Source organism: Hirundo rustica, chromosome 14 (genome assembly GCF_015227805.2).
Source record: "Hirundo rustica isolate bHirRus1 chromosome 14, bHirRus1.pri.v3, whole genome shotgun sequence".
Lineage (NCBI taxonomy): Eukaryota > Metazoa > Chordata > Aves > Passeriformes > Hirundinidae > Hirundo > Hirundo rustica.
The window spans coordinates 2,588,788-2,609,551 of record NC_053463.1 but is presented as its reverse complement, the minus strand read 5'-3'; the positions used below and the strand labels follow the sequence as shown (position 1 = coordinate 2,609,551).

Below are 20,764 nucleotides of genomic sequence, written 5' to 3'. Positions count from 1 at the left end.
ACCGAGTTTGTCAGTGCTGCTGGGAGAGAAGGACAAGGAATTATTCTTAAAAATCACTAACTTGGTAAGGTGCCACAGTCACAGTCAAAGCATTTTCATATACTAATTCTCAGGGAAGGCTGTGAGAGCCAAAAGACTCCGTTTTTTGCTTTTTAATTTTAATTCAGGAACCATTTTTTCATTTGGAGACCATTTCCTTTTCAAACGAACACACAAAGAACAATGGCTTTTCTCTTTTCAAAAGATCTTTGAAGGGGGGAGCCTGCCCAGTGGCTAAAGCACAACATCAAAACTTAATTTCATTAACAGATCTGGTTAAGTCTTCTCTGACCTTGCTGCCAGTTCCATCCCTGCGAGAGGTTCCTACGGACGCTGTCGCTCGGGAATTGCAGGAGACAGGATTCCAAATGGAAAACACTTAGAGCAGAGAGCACAGGGTTTGCACGCAGCTCTCAGTGCCAAGGCAAGGCATCATCAAATTGCAAGGTTATCAAACTGATCACCACAGGATTTTCCTTTCATCTGCACCATTTGGAGCACCCGTTTCATCCCGTGGGCAGGGATGTTTGAAGGGAGCAGGAGTTCACGTCAGTGAATAGGGAAATTAGCAACGCCATCCTCTCCAAAGAGGAAAAGAGCTCTTACTCCTGGTCACCCCGAGATTTCCATCAAAACACAGACAGAATCCTGTGTGTCACCAAGCTCTGGAATACACATGACCTTTGAGGAAAAGAAAAAAAGTGATCCCCCGATATTTGCAATGGTTGGTTTACATTTTGCCTTCTAAAGAAACTCATTTTCACTAGATTGCAGCACCACTTGTTAATGATTTAAGCAGCAAAACATAAATATTAAATGAAAGGGATTGTTGTATCAAATTACTCCATTATGTTGCTGCAGCAAAGACAGCTTTCAATTATTTCCTAAACAGGAATTTAAGAAGATTCCAGTAACAAAATAGCCTTGTCCAGTATGATTGCATCAGCAAGGATACTTCAGGGGCAGAGAGAGAGAGGGAGAAAGAGAGAGAGATGCATGACAAATATGTAATAAGCAAAATTCTGCTTTGAGTCAGGAATAGAAACAGCATAGTCAAGAAAAAAATAAAAAGACATCAAAGGTAAAATTTGACATCATTTGTTTCCAGTGATTCAAAAATTCACTGCGCTTTCAACACTCAGCTAAAGTGACCAAAGGAGCTGAAGATTTTATACAAAAGAAAAAAAAAAAAAAAAAGTTGTATTGAGCAGTTGTTCAAGATGGCTTCAAAATTAATCAGCATCTTTCTAGGGCTGCAGTGCTGAAGTCCTGCTCTGCTGCCCTGCCCTTTTCCTCACAGAAGTGATAGTAACAGACTGGAAAGCACTTCACTCCACACTTTCCTTTTCTTGGCATGAAGGAGTGTCAGACTTGGTCTTGACATGTACAGCTTCATCAGAGTGTTTATGTAAACAGACACCAACATGCTACACCAAAATGATTTCTTTACCATGATCAAACTACGTGTGTCTGCTATTCTGTGTCTCGAACACCATCCAGGAGTCAAGGTTGACTTTGCCAGTTTCCTGAAATTTCCTTGATGCCAATCCAAGCACAATGCTCTGTCTGTGTATATATTTGGGTCTTACACACAGCAGCAAGGACACACTTGATCTCATTCTGTCACTCTCAACATCAGCTACGTGTCAGGGTACAGAGTGAATCAAACCGTGAGCCAAGGCTCGCTGCAGCGAGGCTGAAAAGACCAGCTCCAGCTGGGTCCCTTTTTCTAATGGTTTCACTGGATAAATTGGGTATGCTGGACACAGCTTCATTATATTTATTACAAATCCTGACATTAAAATCAATTATTACTCTGCATTCTAAATTCAGAAGGGCTCTACCTGATACTGAACCAGTCAGTAGCACTGCAGTGGAAAAAAAAAAGGGTTCTAAAGGAAAGTTATTGCCAGCAGCTGCTGTGCTGTCAGCAGGGCCTGCACACCACCAAAAACCTGCAGTTTGCAAAGAACCCAGCTATCCCCAAATCCACAAAGTCACTGTTAAATGCATTTCCGTTTCTTTACATCATGAGACACGCTGCACAGTTTGTATCTTTGTATTTAAGTAGGTCACCCCAGTTCTTGCAGCATGGCAAGAAATACTGCAATCACGTTGAGAATTTTACTTTTGCCCTCATTTGAAGAGCTTGAAAAACAACCCTGGAAATGTAAAAGAACTCTTGGGTCTTTTAATTCGCCCTAAAGGAGTTTACAAAAGGCACACACACATATAAAAGCTGGGTTTAACTGGTGGTCAGATGAAAAGAAGGGGACTTCTGGTTTAATTCCTACTGCAAATTAGGTTCAACATTATACAGTTCTTTTCAAATTCATAACAAGTCAGCCCAGAAGGAGAGGCTGAGCTGCCAGACAACCTGCCTCCTGCCAGGAGAAGGCCACAGCAAAATATAGGAGACCACCAGCTGATCTCATCCACATCTATTTTTAGTGCTGATTTAATGGCCTGTAACCAAAAGTTGCTGCCATCCCTGAGGAGAGCAAACTGTGGTGATTACCATTATTTGTAAAAAGCAAAGTTTCCCCCCAAAAATGCTACAAAAATTAGGCTGCACTGTGAGCCCATCTGATACTGTAAAACCAAACACAATCACTCCATACTTTTTCTCAGATGTGGTACATTGCTGAATACTTTAAAAGGCCTCAGATCTCTCATACTCCACCAGGCACATTTTTTTTTCCTTTTTCCTCTTTGTTGAAATACTTGTCAGTGAATTTCTTCATCGGCTATTTCTGTTTGTGTGTAAGTATTAAGCTGAAGCAAAGTGGCCAATACAGATGGCTGATGGGCAATAGATATTTATGACCATCACTGTTAAAAAAAAAAAAAACCATGAATCACAGCTTGGAGGATCATTCCCACTATGACATTTCGAGTTAGCCATATGGTTTTTTTCAGCTGTAAGCACAGAAATCCCACAACCAGGGCATGCTAATGCTCTTTGGGGAGGTTTTTTCCTTTGGTTTTTTTTGGGTTTTTTTTTTTGTCTTATGTATACAACAGAGTGCGCTCACCTGAAAAGGAAAAATGTTGTCAGCTCTGTTCAAGCTGTCATCCATCCAGGATTTGGGAGCGAAGGCCGAGCTGGGTCGTGCATACTTCTGCAGCTGGATATGATTACTTGCAAAATTCTTCTTTAAGGGCGAGATGGAGTTCAAGGGGGTGATGCCTCCGTTCAGTCCCCGGCGGTGGTCTCGGCCCTGGGACCCTCCCCAGCCGCCGTATCCGCCGCCGCCGGGGCTCCAGGAGGACGGGGTGGGCGATGGGCTTTGGTAGCTGCTCCACGGAGAAGGTGGCTTGTTAAGATTGTTGGCCAAATGAGGCAACTGATTAAAAGCAGCATTTCTGTGTGCGAATGGAGGCGGGTGAGGACTTGCAGGAGACCTCCTCTGTTGCTGATGCTGATTGTGATGATGCTGGAAATGGGGGTGATGAGGGTGGTGCTGAGAGAGGGGTCCGATCTGGGGGGAAAAGCTACCACCAAAGCCAGGGCTGACGTGATGTGGGAAATTCTGAAACAGCAGAGCACCATTATTAGCTGAGGCAGTAGGGACCCCTCCCTGGTGGAAAAAACTTGCATCTTCATTGATTATCGTAGATGAAGAAGGAGCAATAGCTGCAGACCAGTTACTAAAACCAGTCAGAGAAGATGCGGTGGATGTCAAGGGCTGTGTCGAAGTACCGAGCCCTGAAGCCTCTTGGTAATCAAATCCTGTTAAAACCGGCGATTCTATTCTTATTTTCTCCTTTCCATTGCCGTTCTCTGAAGAATTATCGCCCTGGTTTTCTTCAGTTTTAGCTTTCTCGGGTTCAGAGAGCATGCCTGCTTCCTGACTTTGACCAGGGGAAAGCTGCTGTTTTTCTAGGGACTCTTGCTTTTCCTGTTGCTGAGTTTTAGATTTTTCTGACCCCAGAATCTCATCCTGAATATTATGGGCAGCTGGAGCAGGAAAGAGCCAAGCTGACCCAGCACTACTGCCATTGGCAGCTGTGTTATTATTTATAAAAGCAGCAGGGCTGGGGGTTGCGTTTTGATGATGGTGTGGAGGCTGCAGATGTGGATGAAATCTGACTGGAAAAGCTGACTTATTTCCAGTGTTGTTTTGCACTAACACTCCAAACCCGTAATCCCCCATTTATTATATTTAGGGTTTGAATCCTCCCTGTAAGAACAAGTTGATGTTTAGTGTTTAGCTTGTCCTCTTGTGAGGCAAGATTAGCAAGTATCCTGGTTTTCGCTAGATATTCCAGTGTCCCCCTCCACGCTGTTTATTTCAGATTTGGATAAAGATGTTTGCTATTTTTTTGTTTTTGTTTTTGCAAAAGATAGATCTCTTCAACTATTTCAATGTGTCAATTTGTGTCCATTTCCTTCCTTTGGCCAGGAGGAAGGGAAAAATAAATCTTTGGTTCACAAAATAAGAGGCTTCCTTTTTTCTAAAGGAAATGCACAGCAATGAGAGAATAAGCTTCTGGGAAATAAGGATAAAGAGATTCTAACTATCCTGTTTTTTTCCTCCTCAGCAGCCTTGACTCGCCCATAAATGAGTTAAGAGGGAAGAAAAAAAAATACAATGACGTCTGGTCCCTCAACCCCTTGGCAGCAAAAAATAGATTTAAATCTGGAATAATTTAATACATCTCTATAATCTAATATATATTTGTGTCCTGTTCAAAAAGAGTCTTTGCTGTGGACAAGGGAAAAAATTACCTCAGGATCTCAGCATTCAGAAGGGTGAAACGGGGGAGTGAGTTGCAGAAGAGGCTTTATCCCGTGCTGCTGGGCTTAACCTATTATATTTAGCAATAATATACACCGTGTGTATGCGTGTGTGGTTGTTTAAAGGGGTAAGATCTTATCTCAGGAAATCAGTATTCTCTGTGTGTTGGGTGGGGAGTGAGTTGTGCAGGAGAAGGGTGGATTCTTGATGCTGCTCCTTCTGGGCTGGGTTTCTGAGCTCGCCAGACTCGCTTCTTATTTATGATCCAATATTTGCGTGTCCTTCATATGAGTCCTGGCTGTCCGAGGAGGAAGGTTTTCATCTCAGAAATCAGCGTTCACCGTTCGGGAAAGGGAAGGGAGGGGACAGCGAGTTGTGCAGGAGGAAGGGGAAGGAGGTTTTTTTTCCTCGCTCTCTGCTGCCGGGAGGGTGTTTTGTGGTGCGGGGCTCGCCTCCTTCCCCGGGAATCGCGGCTCCCGCAGCCCAGCGAGCCCCCGGAACGCGCTCCCTCCTCAGGCACTCGGCATCCAGCGGGGCCGGGCTGTGGGCGCCCCGCGCGTCCCCCGCCCTCACTCGAGCCGGGCAAGGCAGGAGGGGTTTTACCTCAGCAGCGCAGCAGCCTCCGGCAGGGAGGGGAAGGCGCGGCCGGCCGGGCTCCTCTCTCCCCCATGGAAGGTGTTTAAGCGGCTCTCCCGGATCGCCCGGCGGGGTCGGGGCAGGCTCTGTCTCGGGGCGCAGCGCTCGGGGCTCCGGCGGCGGCGGCTCGGGGCGCTCCCTGCCCCGCGGCGGCTCGGCTGGGCTGCGGCCGGGCCGTGCCCCTCATGTACCGGCCGCACCGGGGGTGGGGGGGAGGTCTCCGCGGGCTCGATGCTGCGGGGAGCTGGAAGGACGAGGAGATCGACAGCTTTCGGTAGCCGGCGACGCGTCCCCGGCGCGCAGCCCCCGCTGCTGCCGCCGCCTCGTTTGTGCGTCTTTTTCCGTGTGTTTTTTTCTGCCGCCTTCCCCGCCCCCCACCCCCCCGGCGGCCGCCGCAGCCGGTGCCTCGCTGGTCCCCGCGCGGCCGCTGCCCAGCCCGTGCCGCCCGGACCGAGCGGCCGCACCAAATGACAACCAGCTGGCGGGGGCCGCGCGGCGCTTCCGGGGCGGTGGCGGCCGCGCCCCCGGCCCGCCCCCGGCACCGGCTCCGGCTCCGCCCGGCGCCGCGCCGCCATGTTTGGTGCGGGCAGGGACTCCCCGGCCCGGGCGGCCACCCCGGGGCTGGGCGCGCATCGCCCGCGGCGCCGCCGCCATCTTAGGTGTGGGCGGGAGGTCAGGCGGATGCCGGCGGCGCCGCCATCTTGGAGTGAGGAGCGCGGCGCCCGCCATGTTTGTGCAGGGCAGGGCGTCACCTGTCACTGTCAGTGCCCGGTGTCACAGAGAGCGGCCGCGCTCGGCAGCGGCCTTAAAGAGCTTCTCGTTCCACCCCTGCCGTGGGCAGGGACACCTTCCACTGTCCCAGGTTGCTCCAAGCCCTGTCCAGCCTTGGACGCCTGCAGGGATGGGGCAGCCGCAGCTTCTCTGGGCACCCTGTGCCATGGCCTGCCCACCCTCACAGGGAAGAATTTCTTCCATCCACGCAACCTAAGTAGTCGAAGGGCAAGCAGCAAAAAGCCTGTGTGCTAGAGATCTGTTTTATACGTTACTTCTTTTTGGGGATGGATGCTGTTTTTGTACACCGACAGATTACAGCACACAAATGAAAATAAAATTTAAAAATTAATATGAAAATATAGTGACAGTAAAATAACTATATGTGGATACACCATTAGAAAAATCATGTTTGAAAAGAAACATGCAGAGACATTTCCTCAAAAGTTTTCTCTTAGTAGAGGGCTATCTTCTACTTGCTCCAAGACTGCTTCTCAGACACATGACCGTAATTTGGATGATAACTTTTACCAAACCGAGTATTTCCCAACAATTTTGTTAAATAAAGTTTTTCTTCACAATCACAGACACCTTGTTTCTATGTGTGAAAACGGCCTCGTTTACATATGGTGAAAACATCATTGTGAAAATGTAATTCTTGGGTTATAATTTCCCCTTTTGTTTACTGTTTGCAACTTCTGTGAGCTCATCTGATATTGAGCATTATTTTCCTCTGTATTTTTCTAATCATAACTCTGTTATCATCATCATACGGTTCAGGGTTAACAGGCGCTTCTGACCGGACTCCACGGACCGGGCTCCAGCAGCAGATTGCTGTTGCATGAATAGTTTGGGAAAGACTGAGTAGATGGCCTTAATTTAATTTCAGGCACACCCTTGCAGTGCATTAGGGTAGATGCAGATGGGTTGGAGTGATACGAGCAGAATTTCTAAAATCTGACTTTGTCTGACAAACATCATTTGCTGAAACCATGGGAGGTTCCTCAACGGCCAGTGCTGGGATGGTTCAGCTGCCCAGCAGGATTCGTGGTTATTTACTCAACCTCTTAGGAGAAAAAATGCCTGGCCAATATGCAGGGATTGCAGGCATTAGTTACCAAGAAGAATAAATTACTGAAGAAAGTCAAGATTGTCTATAAATAGGTGGATTTAACCACCTGTGAGGAAATTCTCGCTTCGGTGGCTGGATGATGTAAAGAGAGTCTCAAAGAATACAAAGGACGACAGTGTCACAGAATCACAGATGGTTTGTGTTGGAAGAGACCTTAAAGATCATCCAGTTCCAACCCTACCGTGGCAGAAATACCTTCCACTAGACCAGGTGGCTCCAGTTTTTTACATCACTCAAGCCGTGAGCTCAAATTCCTGTGGAGTCCAATTAACCCCTTTATCGTACTGATTTTGCCATACCTTATGCCATGACCTAACTTTTGGATGAAATTTGAAACATAAGATTCAAATAATTAGAAAACCTTTACCGCAACTGTAAATATTCAAAGCTTTTGAAATGGGAAGGAAAGGGGAGAGTTCTCTCAGTAGCATTTGCTCGCACGCAGCGGTGAGATTCATGCCCAGATTTACTGTCACATCCACCAAATCGGTCCCTGCAGCTCAGTCCTGATGTATCCAACACTCTTCACCTGAAAGAGGTTTCAGTCTGAATGACACTTGAAGTATTTTAAGTCATCAGGGTACCTTTTGCTAATCGCCATCAGCATCTAATGGATTAATTTCTGGAAGCACTTTAACTCTTCTGGGTTGCTTGGAGGAGGGGATTCCTCTGGCCACTCCAGCTGCCATCATTATGCAGCTTTAGCTGACAACTGCCAATGGCTCTGTGCTCTACCCAGGCTCCCTCCAGTATCAATCTCCAGGATCACAAACCCCTTAACAACCTCTTCACTGCGAGACTAAACCACAAGTGGGAACATATTGCTCTCCTCTGAGGATTAGATTTCTTAGCCTGCTTTTATTCTGCCAGTCTCGCTGTGAATGTCACGTAATAAGTGCTTGACCATGACTCAGGTCACAGGAAAAGCTGAGCGTGGCTGAACTGGCATAGAGAAATCTGTGTGCTTGCTTTTGCTCAGTTAGAAACAACCCTGAGTGAGGTCTGTGGTTTGCTCAGCCTTTCAGTGCCCGACATCCAGTGAAACACAGCAAAGGAGAACATCTTCAGTTTTGTCAGGTGTACTCAAAAGGCCGTGTGCCTCTCAAGAGGCGGAATTTCTAATGATAATTTAGTAGGATAAGCTGACAGATAAACCGAACCTGAAAGCAAGTGGGATCCCCAGGAAGCAGCCCTCCAGCTCAGTCACACGGCTCATCCTGGCAGAGCAGATGTGCCATTTGTGATACGCTCCCAGTGTTATCAAATCAAGGTCCCATTGAGCGAAGAAGTGAAAGGACTTGCAGAGCTGGGAAGGAACTCCTTGTGAAAACGCCTTGCCAGCAACGCTCTCTCTTTGAAATCAAAGCGCTGCCAGCTCTCAGGCATCTGCTGGTTGCAGCTGTCACGGTGTCATCCGGAGGGAAAGGTGAGCCCTCGGTGACTCAACGCCCGAACGTCAAACACTGACACTGCTCACGCTGCAGAAACATCAGGTTGCTGCATCTATTTCACACTGTTGGTGGGGAAACAGAGAATTCAAGTCTCATTTATGTCATCTTCTGCCTTAGAACAAAAGGAGCAGAAAGAGGATAGGAATCTCTTCTCTAAGGGCAAAATTCTCAGCTGTTTCTTATGGTTTCAAAACCTGTAACTGAGGTTTTCTTGAATGTCAAAATACCTATTAGGATGTTCAAATCTCCAGTTTTGTACTAAACATTGTTGCTGTATCTTGCCTGCCCAACAGCATATTAACACAGTTTAGTAAATCAAATTTAAAGTCAAAATGAACGCTATACTTACAGCACAGGGATTTTAGGAAGGGTGCGGTGGGATATATTAAAATTCAAAGGGATCATTTATGGGTTTGTTAGTCACTCAGATGTTCCTCCACATTCATTTAGGTCTGGTGTATCATAGAAGACACAGGACTTGCTCACATTCAATGGTAATAAAAGCAGCCAACAGACCTGAAAAGCTGCATCAACATTTTATCCTAAACAATTGCTCCAGGAAGGCTGAGCTAAAAACCCCAGGCAAGCTGTCAGTAGCTAATATTAGCCTACACATACAGATTTTTTTTTTTTAATTCCAGAGCAATTTCCAAAGACTGCAGAAAATGTTCTCTAGACTGCAGAGAAAACCCGACAGTTCGTTTTTTTGTGCTGATGCAGCTGCAACTGCTGTTTGCTAGATCCTATCTCAGTTTGGTCATTGCAATATCAAAGTAAGATTTTACAAACCTTTTAACTCTTGTGTAAAGCACATTATACATGCTAATGGCTTCATTTGACTAAGCTGGCTTCGTCATTTTGCTGCAGCTGGGTGAAGGTACTATATATTGATATACCCTCATATGTTAAGCAACCCTTTAATGGAATACATTGCCTTGGAGTCTTTAGTCTTTATGAAAAAAATCCTTATCAATGCCCAGAGAACTATTTTGTGTGCAGTAATTATGTAATATTAATGAACATTATTACATACAACTATTTTCTAGCCCTATTCTTTGTATGGCATGTACTTTAGAATGACCTGACAATGCAAAAATGCCTCTAGCTTCCATGGCTCATGTAAAATACAATAAATACATAAATAATTGAGAAGAGGAAATAGGTAGTGTTGCAAAGGCTGTGGTGTTCTTACCACTGCACTTCAAAATCCATCGATGTGACCTTTGCAAATGCGCTTTGCTTCTTTCATTTAAGGATAACACTTCCTTGAGCTGGACAAACAAACCAATTCCACACAGACACAGAGTATTAAATATGAAAACTCACTTTGTAATCTTATTTCTGAAATTGTAGAAGGAAAGAAGCACCCAGGGGATGAGCCAGGACCGCGTGTCCAGGGACACCACCAGAGGCACCTGGAAAGCGATGGCCATCCAGTGAATTCCATGGGAAAGAATCTGTTCATCCCATGGAGACTAAGCTGCTCAGTCTCTTGGGGTTTGGAAGCTTTTTTCTCCACTTCTCAAATAAATAACTGCTTATTTAATTCCTCTTAATAAAAGAGGAATGCGGGGCTGTGTCAGGGGCCGATTAGTCAGGGCTTGCAAAGTACGCTGGTGCTGAGTATAATTTTTACTGCAACTCGGTGACACCTTCATTTCTCAAAGTAAGATTTCATAGCCTGCTCATTTACAAAGTGGGCTAGTGCCTTTGGGTATTTGGGAAGGGCAAAAAGACAAATTGAAAAGCATCAAATCATTTAATTTCAAAGTGCATTAAGCACAGACTTCCCAATTTTCTGACTAAAATGTTCGTTGGCTTTTTCCAAAGAGGTTTATATTCAGGGCACAGAAATAGTTTGTGGATTTTAGATTCCTGAAATACTTAACAATGTTATTCAGGGGAAAAAAACACAGGCTTCTTGTCCTAAAAAACCCAGATTCACGTGCAAAGTGTTAATGAACCCAAGTGACAGCTTAAGAATAAAAATAGCATAACCCTCCCTTCCCCTCCAAACGGTAGCTAATCAAACATTTCTAGAACAGAATTTCTGACTGGTCTGGGATATCATAATAAAAAGAAAGCAAAAAGAACAATATTAGGAGTCCAATTCAGAGAGACTGAAATGAGGTTTGCCCTTGTTTTCCACCTGGGAGCCACAGTACCTCCGGCCCCTGGATCTCCTGGCTCCTTTTGGAGCATTGCTTGCTGGAATCTGTAGTCTCCAGGCTGCATCTCCATTATTAAACAGGAGAGCAGTGGTAATCTGCTCCATTTTCGGCAAATTAAGTGCAGCTCTTTGGCTCCTGGCGCACTCCCAACGCGGCCCTGAGATGAGCATAATTCCGCAAAATCCATAAGATTCTGAGCCTGCGACTGCCGCTGTTCCCCCTTCCTGCGCCTTCCAGGTAATGGGAAGTCCTTTGCTGGGGTCCTTGAAGGGGACAAAGATATTCTGGATGAGTTTAATGAATACTGGGTTTCTGTGTGCTGAGGGAACCTGTTCAGGAGAGACTTCCAGTTTTCCTTTGGAGTTCCTTACCTGATGGGTTTCATGTCACATTTCCGCTGGCGAGGGAAGAGGGGGATGTTGCATATTCAGTGTTCCCCTCCTCGTGCCTTGCAGGGGGAACGGGGTGTGTTTCCTCAGAGTAGAATGAACTCGTGCTTTCCAATTTTTCCCCACGTTAGGAAATAGGTCCTGTCTCATTACTGGTGACAGCACATATTGGTAGGTCATAGAGCAAAGGGAGAGCCTTGCGTAGAACAGCTGGGGCCCAGAGCCAGAAATCTCATTAAAGTAAGCTGCTGCTATTTCCAGCCTGTAATAGAGCTTTGGAGCTTGATTATATTCAGTGAAAGCAGGTCATTACAAACACACTGCTTTTTGCATATTATCTAAATTGAAATAATAATATGTTCTCTCCTTTCATGTGCTATATTGATAAATCCCAACTTATGAATGAAACATGTTGATTAGTTAGTTAAAAATAATTAGTTCCGTATTATGCCTCCAAGTTTAAGGCTTGATTAGTGCAAACAAATAACTTTTCTTGATAATAAGTCATTTACAGAGTATTCTCTTAAGTGGAGCACACAGGCATAAAAATAATCTGCAGCAGTAAATGGTGTTATTTGTTCCCTCTTTTCTCTTTGACTTCAAATGTAACAGTACTTTTAGAACTTGAGAGACACAATATCTATATGCAGATTCTGATCTCAGCAACAACTGCTGCAGAGCTACTCTGGTCTTATTTGATGGAGATGGCAGAGCACCAGATGAGAATGTGACCCATAAATGTTCTTGGATTCAGCCTTTCTGGCCACTTAGCTCCAAAAGAAGAACAGTTATTTTTTTTCCAGTGACTGAGAATATCACTCTGCTATTAACTTGCATTTAAATATTCTGATATTTGCATCAGAAGTGAACTAATGAGTGGGTTTCCAGAGCAGTGGAAGTTCTTTTGAAGGAAAACAAAACCCTGCATTAACATTGTTTTCTATTCATCTGTTCACTGAAGCCAGCACTATTCAACAATGTTCATAAAGCTTAAACCCCTTCCGGAATATGAACATTTTCCTGAACCAAGGCTTAGGACCATCATAAAGTAATTTTTTTTATCTCCCCGTAGGGTTTTTCTCGCATTGGCCGAAGACAGGTCCAGAACTGTGCACAGAAGTCATCCCTTAAAGAAAGACACCTTAAACATTGACAGGATTGTGGGACAAATACTGCAATAAAATTAGATAACATCCTGATAAAAAGCCTCAACTCTGTTGATACTGCTGTCTGTGCTGCTGCTCCCACCTACAGAGCCTCTCTGATGGAAAGTTATGGCTCTCAATTATCACTGTGAAAATCCAGCCCTATTTTGGGAGTGCTCATAACTTTGAGCAGTCATCGAGGTGTGGGAGTTTGATGGCGTTGTTGGAGAATAACAGCCTTGGTGTTGAGGCGCTGAGGCATGACGAGCCTGCGGGAGGCAAATAATACACCTCTGTAGAGCACTTTTGTGAAACTCTTCCCTTCCTGGTTGACAGGAAAACTTTGCAAAACCTGGGAAGAGGACCAGACCTGTGCTTCAAGGCTGCCAGGAGGGGAATTAACCCAGTGGCAGCAGTTGTGGTCTCAGCAGCTGACACTGAGACCACCAGTTTTCCGACTCCACGTAATCACCAGACGGCCATGAGGTGGAAAAGGCTACATCTCGGCTCTTGTGAAAGAACGGAGGTGACTTAGTGGTTAAAAACTTCTCAATCCTCCCCAGTCCTCTCAGAGGGCACTTACTGAGAAATGGTAATGGTTTACAGTCTCAGAGTGCTTTTAGAGCACTCAGTGTCAGAAAAAATGGCATTAACCCACTCCCCTCCCCATATTCTGGACCTGTTTCTCAATGCTAATCAGGAGTAATTTCACTGAAGTGAAGGGAGTTATACAAGACCTGTGTGAAAGTGGAATCAAATCCATGTATCATACATTTAAGATTCCTGGCAAAATATGCTCTATTTACTTGAGGAAATTAAAACATTTCAGAGTCTGGATGATTTAAGGGCTATGTTCTTACTTCCTAGAAATTAGAACAGTACCTCATGTAATCAATAAATGTATGAAACTGTCTGAAATGCAAGCATTGCAGAGGTCAGGAGTGGAAAAAACACAGCTGAAATCACTTTACATGACATACTGGAAAAGCAACATTATTTTTACCAACAGCACAAGGAAGCCATTGCAAAAGGCAAGAAACCGATTGAGTGGTATGGCAAAGAGCATTTGTTTGATAAAGTCAATTTTGCTACTTCCATGGCAACTAAAACACAAAATTAGACTGTTCAGGGAAGCACTTTGGTTCCAACCTCCTTTGAACTTTAAGAAATTTGGGGAAAAAAGCCCTTGGGTTGTGCCCATCTGTGTGGGAAACACCACACTGCATTCACACCACACCAGCAGAGTTATTTTCACTTCAGATCACAAGCACCAGGCAGGGTGGGCTGTATTCTCTCCTCCATGGCCTGGAATAGAAATTACTCAGTTCCACATGAAGCCTTTCCAGTGTCTTCCACAAGAAGCGGCTCCATTAAGACCAACAAAAGTGCTGAATCTGCAAAAGAGACGCTGCAGATCCTCCAGGAGAGCTGTAGGGCAGAAATGGGCTCTTAAACATGTGGAGTGTCACTCAGCTCCCACCCTCAAACCTGGAAGAGCTGCTTGAGGAGGTTTTGTGGAAGCACAGAATATCCTGAGCTGGGAGGGATTCACAGGGATGATCCAGTGCAGCTCTCGGCCCAGCACAGCCCCAAAATCCCACCCTGAGCATCCCTGGAGCGCTGTCCAAGCTCTCCTGGAGCTCTGGGGCCGTGCCCATTCCCCGGGGAGCCTGGGCAGTGCCAGCACCCTCTGGGGGAAGAACCTTTCCCCAAATCCAACCCAAACCTGCCCTGGCACAGCTCCAGCCCTGCCCTGGGTGCTGTCCCTGTCCCAGGGAGCAGAGATCAGAGCTGCCCCTGCTCTGCCTCTCAGGAAGAAGTTGCAGGTTTAATGAAAGTTGGAGGTAAATAAGAAATTGAGGGAAATGTCCTGGACTTTGAAAGCACAAATACGCAGCACGTAGTTTTCTGACTGGCAATAAGTCACAGATCACTGTATCAGCTCCTGGGCTGCTGCAGGAGTAGGAGTTTGCCGGAAAGAGGAACAAACCCTCCTCTGTGCTGCCCCTTCCCCCTGTGTTACAGCACACCAAGGCTTGTGATGTTTGGCCAAAGAATGGTGAAACCCAGGAGTGACTTTGGACAGCACTTGCTGGTGATCCTGAGTCACTGGCTCATGCTCAAGTCAGACCTGCAGTCAGATGTGGGGTGTGCAATGGGCACTTTGATATCAGTGGTTTATGCCCGAATTTTGCATCACAAATGCTCCTGAAGGCATTAAAAGGCATTTCAGTGAATGTCCAGTGTGGGGAATCGACCCCTGCAGAGCCAGCCTCAGTTTTGAATGGCTTGGCTTTTTTGGCTTGTCACATCTTCCCAGTCTCCAAACCTTTGTATTGTAACGTGGCGTGCCGTAAATATCGGTAATGGAACGGATTACATCAGCCACCCTTGTGCTGCCAACCTCAATATTCAACTCTGCAGCAGCAAGGAGCCCTGCCCAGAGGACTATGACAACTATTCAACTCCATTTATATTAGAATACAAAGTACAGAATAAATGCACAGCGTTTCTGGCAACTGATACTACGTGTCAGATAAGAATGGCACAGGGGAGAACAATGCCAGAGCACTGAAGTTCCTCCTTAGATTAAGAGCTGAGGATACTTGATATGTGCCCTTCCAGAATGTGCTGTAGCTCAGGCATTTTTTATTTTGATTTTTTAAGTAGTAAACCCCCACTACCTAAGCGAAAACAAAATTTAGTTTCCTATTTCTACACCCACTGACTCTGTTCAGGGTGTTTTGGCTGCAACAAGGGAGAGAGAGGGATCTGGCTGGATTTTAATTTTGAGTATCAAAAATTTAACTTTGAGCATCAAAAATTTCACCTCATTTTGAGGTGAACATGAGGTATTTTCAACTCATTTCAGACACTCAAAAGACACTGGTTTAGATGCTTAAAAATATGTTCAACATTTCCTGGCAGTTTCTCTTTGCTCATTCAGCTGTACATTGGCTGTACTGCCCTCGCTGCAATCTCAAGTTTGCTTGAAGTTGTTTGGGCCAAATAAAATCCCATTCTCATGAGATAAGACAATGTTAATTTCCAGGGAGTTTGACCAGAACTATTGCCCCCATTTTTAGACTGTTCATCAGAACTTTTTCTTTTCCAACAGTCATTGTGAATGATCTTGGGAGAGACTGCTCAAAGATTTAGGTAGTGAGTGTGAAATAATTAGACTCAGTGGAACACAGGTTCTGAAGAGTGGAAGGCATGATTCAGCATTTCATCTTCTCAGTATTAATGATTTGTTGTTTATTTTTTGCAGATCTTCAAGGGAAAAACTGGACTGACTTCTCTGCGTGGGACTTAGAGATCCTGGAACTGGAAAGATAAAGGAGTTGGCAAGAACTTGCTTTATCCACCATGCTGCTCTCTGACTGCTGCTGGCCCCACAGAGGTGGCTTAATTCCATCAGCATTTATTGCATATCATTTGCAAACAGCTCGTCGAGATGCTCAGAAAGGTGCAATAAAAACCCAGAAAATATGAATGCTGAAAAAATGGCGTTGCGTGCTGTAGGAATATGGAACCACATCCCCGGGTCCTGTGCCTTTATTTCAGCGAAGGAGCTGGGCTATTGTTTCTATTTAAAATTGGTTGCCATGGTGGTTTCATCCGGGCTTTTGCCCTGATGAAAATTGTTTGTATCAGTGACGCAGCAAGCGCTGGCAACCCAATGTTTGCATCTACCTCCAAGAGAGCAGCAACCGCGGAACTGGAACCTGACACTTCACCTGTGCGCCCCAGACAGGTTCCTGAAACACCCGGGGACCCCTGGCTGTCAGACCTGAGGGGAAGTGGGAAACCAGCCACTGCATAGGTGGTTTGAGTGCCTGCAGCTCCTGAGGCTGCAGAGACCTCAGACAAAATGGAAATGCTGAAGTGAAAGCCAGGGGGATCTTTCCGTAGGCGTGACCCTGGTGTGCTGTTTGGATCTTTCAGCACCACCTGGAATTTCTGGGAAGTTTCAGGTCTCATATTTTGAAAGCGATGGGAAGGCCCTGCCTGACATTCAGATCTGCTGATGCAAGGGTCTCTCCCATTTTCTAATGAGCCTCAATCATTAACCTCCTTCTGTCACAGGCAGCCAGTGATCCCATTAATTAGGTGAATGGCAACCACCAGGACACTCAGAAATGTCTATCAACAATACAGGTTAAAAAGGGAACTCTTCATATGCATTTATTTCAGGGGACAATTCAATTTTTGGCCCAAACTCCAACACTTCACTCCGTTGGAGGGTTCTCCAACACTTCACTCCGTTTCCCGCTTGGTGCTGATCCTGTAGGGCACATTCACAGGGACAAACCCAAGGCAGTTTGGGATCTCAAAGAGACTTTTAGGCTTAAAGCCTTTACCTTAATGAAAAAAGGTCTTTTGGAATACTGAGCCTCTTGCAAGGGACAGAGGGGGTTAATGCTCCTCCCTGCATTGTCTGTCAGCACTATACCATGCACAAAACAGCAGCAGATTTCCTGGCTGGAGCAGTGCTGGTTAAATTGATTTAGAACTGGAGCATGAGTACCAGTCCCTTCTCTTCACCTTTATTGGGAAATCCTCCTTTCCAGCAGATGTGGTGAGTGGGGGAGGAGGAACCCGGGAGCAGCTGTGAACAATGAACAAGGACCAGACGTTCTCAGCAGGAAGGAGAAGCTGGCAGTGCCAAGAGCACGATGGCAGCTCGCACTGTGCAGAGCAGAGTGCCCGCGGTGCCAGCCCTCTATTCCTTCCCAGTCTGCAAATGAAACAGCCTGGCAGTCTGTCTTTCCAGCACGGAGACTGTGTTTCAGCTGATGTGCCTGCAGTGCCCGCTCTGCTGAGCTGGAAGTGGAAGATCTGCCGAGTCAGAAATTATTAAAGGCCAGCGAGAGCCTCGTTGGCTTTTGGTGCTGTCGGTGCAAACTTTATGGATAATGGAGCAGCTTTTCCAGGAACACAATCAGGAGGGACCTGTGCTAGCAACAGTCAGCTGTTCCAGGAAGGGAGCTCTCCACAGAGGCAATGCTGTGCTGCTCCTTTATTCCGGAGGCTTGGGATGTCAGAGCTGAGGCTGTGCTGCATGTGATGCATCGCCTGCCCCCCACACGCTCGCAGGCTTAAAAGCATCTCAGGCTCAAAACTGGGACTATTTTAGAAGGGACTGGCCTGTCTGCAGCAGCCCAGAGCCCAGGGGGATCTTTGGAGGGAGAGCTGAGGGTTTTGCACAGTCCTGTGAACCTGCAGTGCTGACTTTTCCATTGGAAACAGGAAAGCTGCAGGTCGGAGCTTCACCCCGTCACTGTCACCAGGATTTGGCAAGAGTCGGATCAGAGCACCTGGATACTTCAGGCAGGAGCTTTGTATAAAACTGAGACACAGATTCCTGAAAGCTCCCTGTTAAAAGCTGGCTCCCCAAGAATGGGAGAAGCCAGGTGGCTTTGTGTTTGTACCACTGCTGCAGCAGACATATTTCTCTTAAACCCTTTAAATCAACACACCACTCTAAAAGGGGCCAAACTGTAATAAATGCAGAAAAATATCAGCACATGAGAGGAAAAATATCAGAGGTTGCACTTGGTTAGGCCTCTCCTACACGTGCAATCTGAATGATAGGAGCTGAGAGCTGTGCTCTCCTGGCAGGAGTTTTTGTGGGACAGAATTTCATCCTCTTGCCGTGGATCTCGTGAGTTACTCTGAAAGCATGAAGGGGGTAGGAACTGTGCCCTGCAAGGCTCTGCTACCCTGGCACACTTTGGGTAAGGCCCTGGCCCCTTCTCATGCTCAACCTCATCATTAGACCGTGATCAGGAGTGGCAAGAGAGATTTCTGCAGAAAATATTGTACCAGGCAGTCTGAGCTGCTTCAAATGAGAGCAGCTCATAAGGAGCTACTAAATATAAAATCATCCTCAGGGCAGTTCCAGATTAAGCCAGGGCATGTCAGCCCTCAGAGAGGCACAGAATCTCTGGGATGTAAATAAGAGAAAGGCAGGGTGAGGGGGAAAATTAGAAGCTTACAATTGAAAATCCGAAAAATAAATGGAAGGTGTGCCATTGCAAAGGGAGAGGACCAAAAAACCAAACCAAACCAAACCAAACCAAAACGAAACAACAAAAAAAACCCCACCCACCAAAATCCCACCAACCATCAGGAACATGAAATGTCCAATATCTGCAGTGCTAGCTTGGAATTTCAAGTGTTCTCTGCCACAGCTTCATGCATTGCTGCCTTACACAAATAATCCTACGTACCAGGGTGGCTTCTCTACCTTGGAGGACCTTTTGGCTCATTCTAACCCTTCTGTCCCCTCTGCTTTCTTCAGAGCATTCCTTCTCCTGTTTGTACACAGCCCACAACATACTGATGTCCCAAAAGCCTCCAGCCATAAGCAGAAATGCAATAATTAAATGTCTCAGCAGCAGAACTGAGTTTCCCGTTGCTGCAGACTAAACTCCACCTCCTAAAAAGGCAGAAGATGTTCTCTGTGGTTTTCCTGTTCTGTGGATGGGAGGTCTGGACCCAGTTTTACACTTGCTGTGGGTGAAACGTGGTCTGATGGAGGTGCAAGGGAAGCAGACCAAAAACCCTCCCAGGACAGACACGGAATTTGCTGGGGTCAGGTTCCTGCTGGATGTTATTGAACTAGTTCAGTGATCCAAAACTGGATCTGAACTTTGCTGCTCTGGCCTATATCTGAGGGAGATAAAAGCTGCTATCTATATCCTTGGGGCCACTTCTGAGCTGTATTGTGTTTCCAGGTTACGTTACCAGCAGCTGACTCTGCTGACTTCTTGCATCTGATTCATTCCTCACTTTTATCCACCTTTTCAGAATACAGCTAATTCCAAAACATATGGAAATCAGCAATTATCAGAACATTTAATGAGGTGGCAGCAGGACACCCTGGCTGGCAATTAATCCTGCGAGCCAGACCAAGCTGACAGGTTTGCAAATACCTTTGCTACCTTCAGTGTCAACACAATTTTATATTTTGGAGGCAGGTCCTCTCTTGGGGTTGGTGTCCTGGTGCTTTTTGAGCACTCTCTATTCCAAAGGCATATCTCTAAGATGTTTTCCAAGTTCTCACCATACCTGGGCCAAGTGCACCGACTGTAATTAATTTTCATTCTGACAATAATCTTTCAATCACTGCATTAAATGCATCAGCTTAAAAGAAAAAAAAACCAAAAACAACAATAAAAAAACCCCAAACCAGAAACAACAACAACAAAAAAAAACCCCAAAAAACCCACAAAACAAACCAAACCAAAACAAAAAACCCCCTCAAAGATATTCTGCAGTACAGCACTCGTAAGGAAAAGTAACCACATCCCAATCTGTAACAGGCCAGCCCAATTTGCCCTGTGGTTTTATCATCTCCTGCTGTATCAATTTCAACCTATCAGACCTGCTTTTTTACACACATCTTCTAAATGGCTGTTTACCCCTGCAGCAAGTGCCTCTCGGTCCTGTATCCCTGGCACCCAATGAAAAACGAGCAAGGAAATGAAGCTGGACACATCTGACAAGCTGGAGTGGAGGGAGATTGGGTGAGCACCTAAACAGGAACCGGGAATTTAATCTATCTTGGTATCAACTGTATTCAAGCCTCTAAACATCTTTTACTACCTTGACCCAATTGACTTGGACACAGTTCACCCAATAAATCTGTAGCAAAGTAATTCAAGTATCCCCAGGTCATCTGCTGGCACCCAAACTAACAAGCTGAGGGTTTGGGATCCTAATAAAACGTTCTTCATGACAGTAGAGGTGTTACATTTGACCTGCTGGGCCAGCAAAAAAAACCCCACTTCTTGTGCAACCTTGACTTAATTCTGGCAGCTTTCCTGAGGCTTGTCCTACTGCTGTAGGCTGTGGGCTGAAATTCATCCAAGGCTCTGTAGATCTTCGAGCCAAACTCTTGCTCTTTGTGCAAAATGTGTTGCAACAGTCAAACCCTGCCGAGCCCCAGCAACTGGGCTGGGAATTGCAGCACTGGGTGTTGGGATTGGTGATGGATTTTGTTACCCATGCTGAAAACAGGAACACCAACCTGCAGAGCATGGAGCAGCTGTTGCTGGGAGGCTTCAGAGCTGTTTTCTGAAGTTCTCCTCCGATGATGGGTTGCTTTGTTTGGATTTTTAAGCAATTTTGGGAGCTAACTACAGCTGGATCAAAATCACCCTAAAAGGGAATTGGATTTTTATTTCCTGAGAGTAGCATTTTCTGGGCACAAAACAACTATTTGAATCTGCCTCTGAAAAATTCAAGCATGAAGAACATGGGGTTTGGCACTATTTGTT

General features: G+C 45.8%; 1 protein-coding gene across 1 annotated transcript in view; it reads right to left on the bottom strand.

The window, feature by feature from the left end:
- CPEB4 (cytoplasmic polyadenylation element binding protein 4) overlaps positions 1-5,787 on the bottom strand; it is a 38,183-nt gene extending 32,396 nt beyond the window's left edge. Inside the window, exon 1 of the mRNA XM_040077859.2 lies at positions 3,075-5,787. Within this exon, the coding sequence (XP_039933793.1) occupies positions 3,075-4,196 (1,122 nt within the window). The 5' untranslated portion in view covers positions 4,197-5,787. The remainder of the gene's footprint in view (positions 1-3,074) is intronic.
- Positions 5,788-20,764: the final 14,977 nt, after the last annotated feature.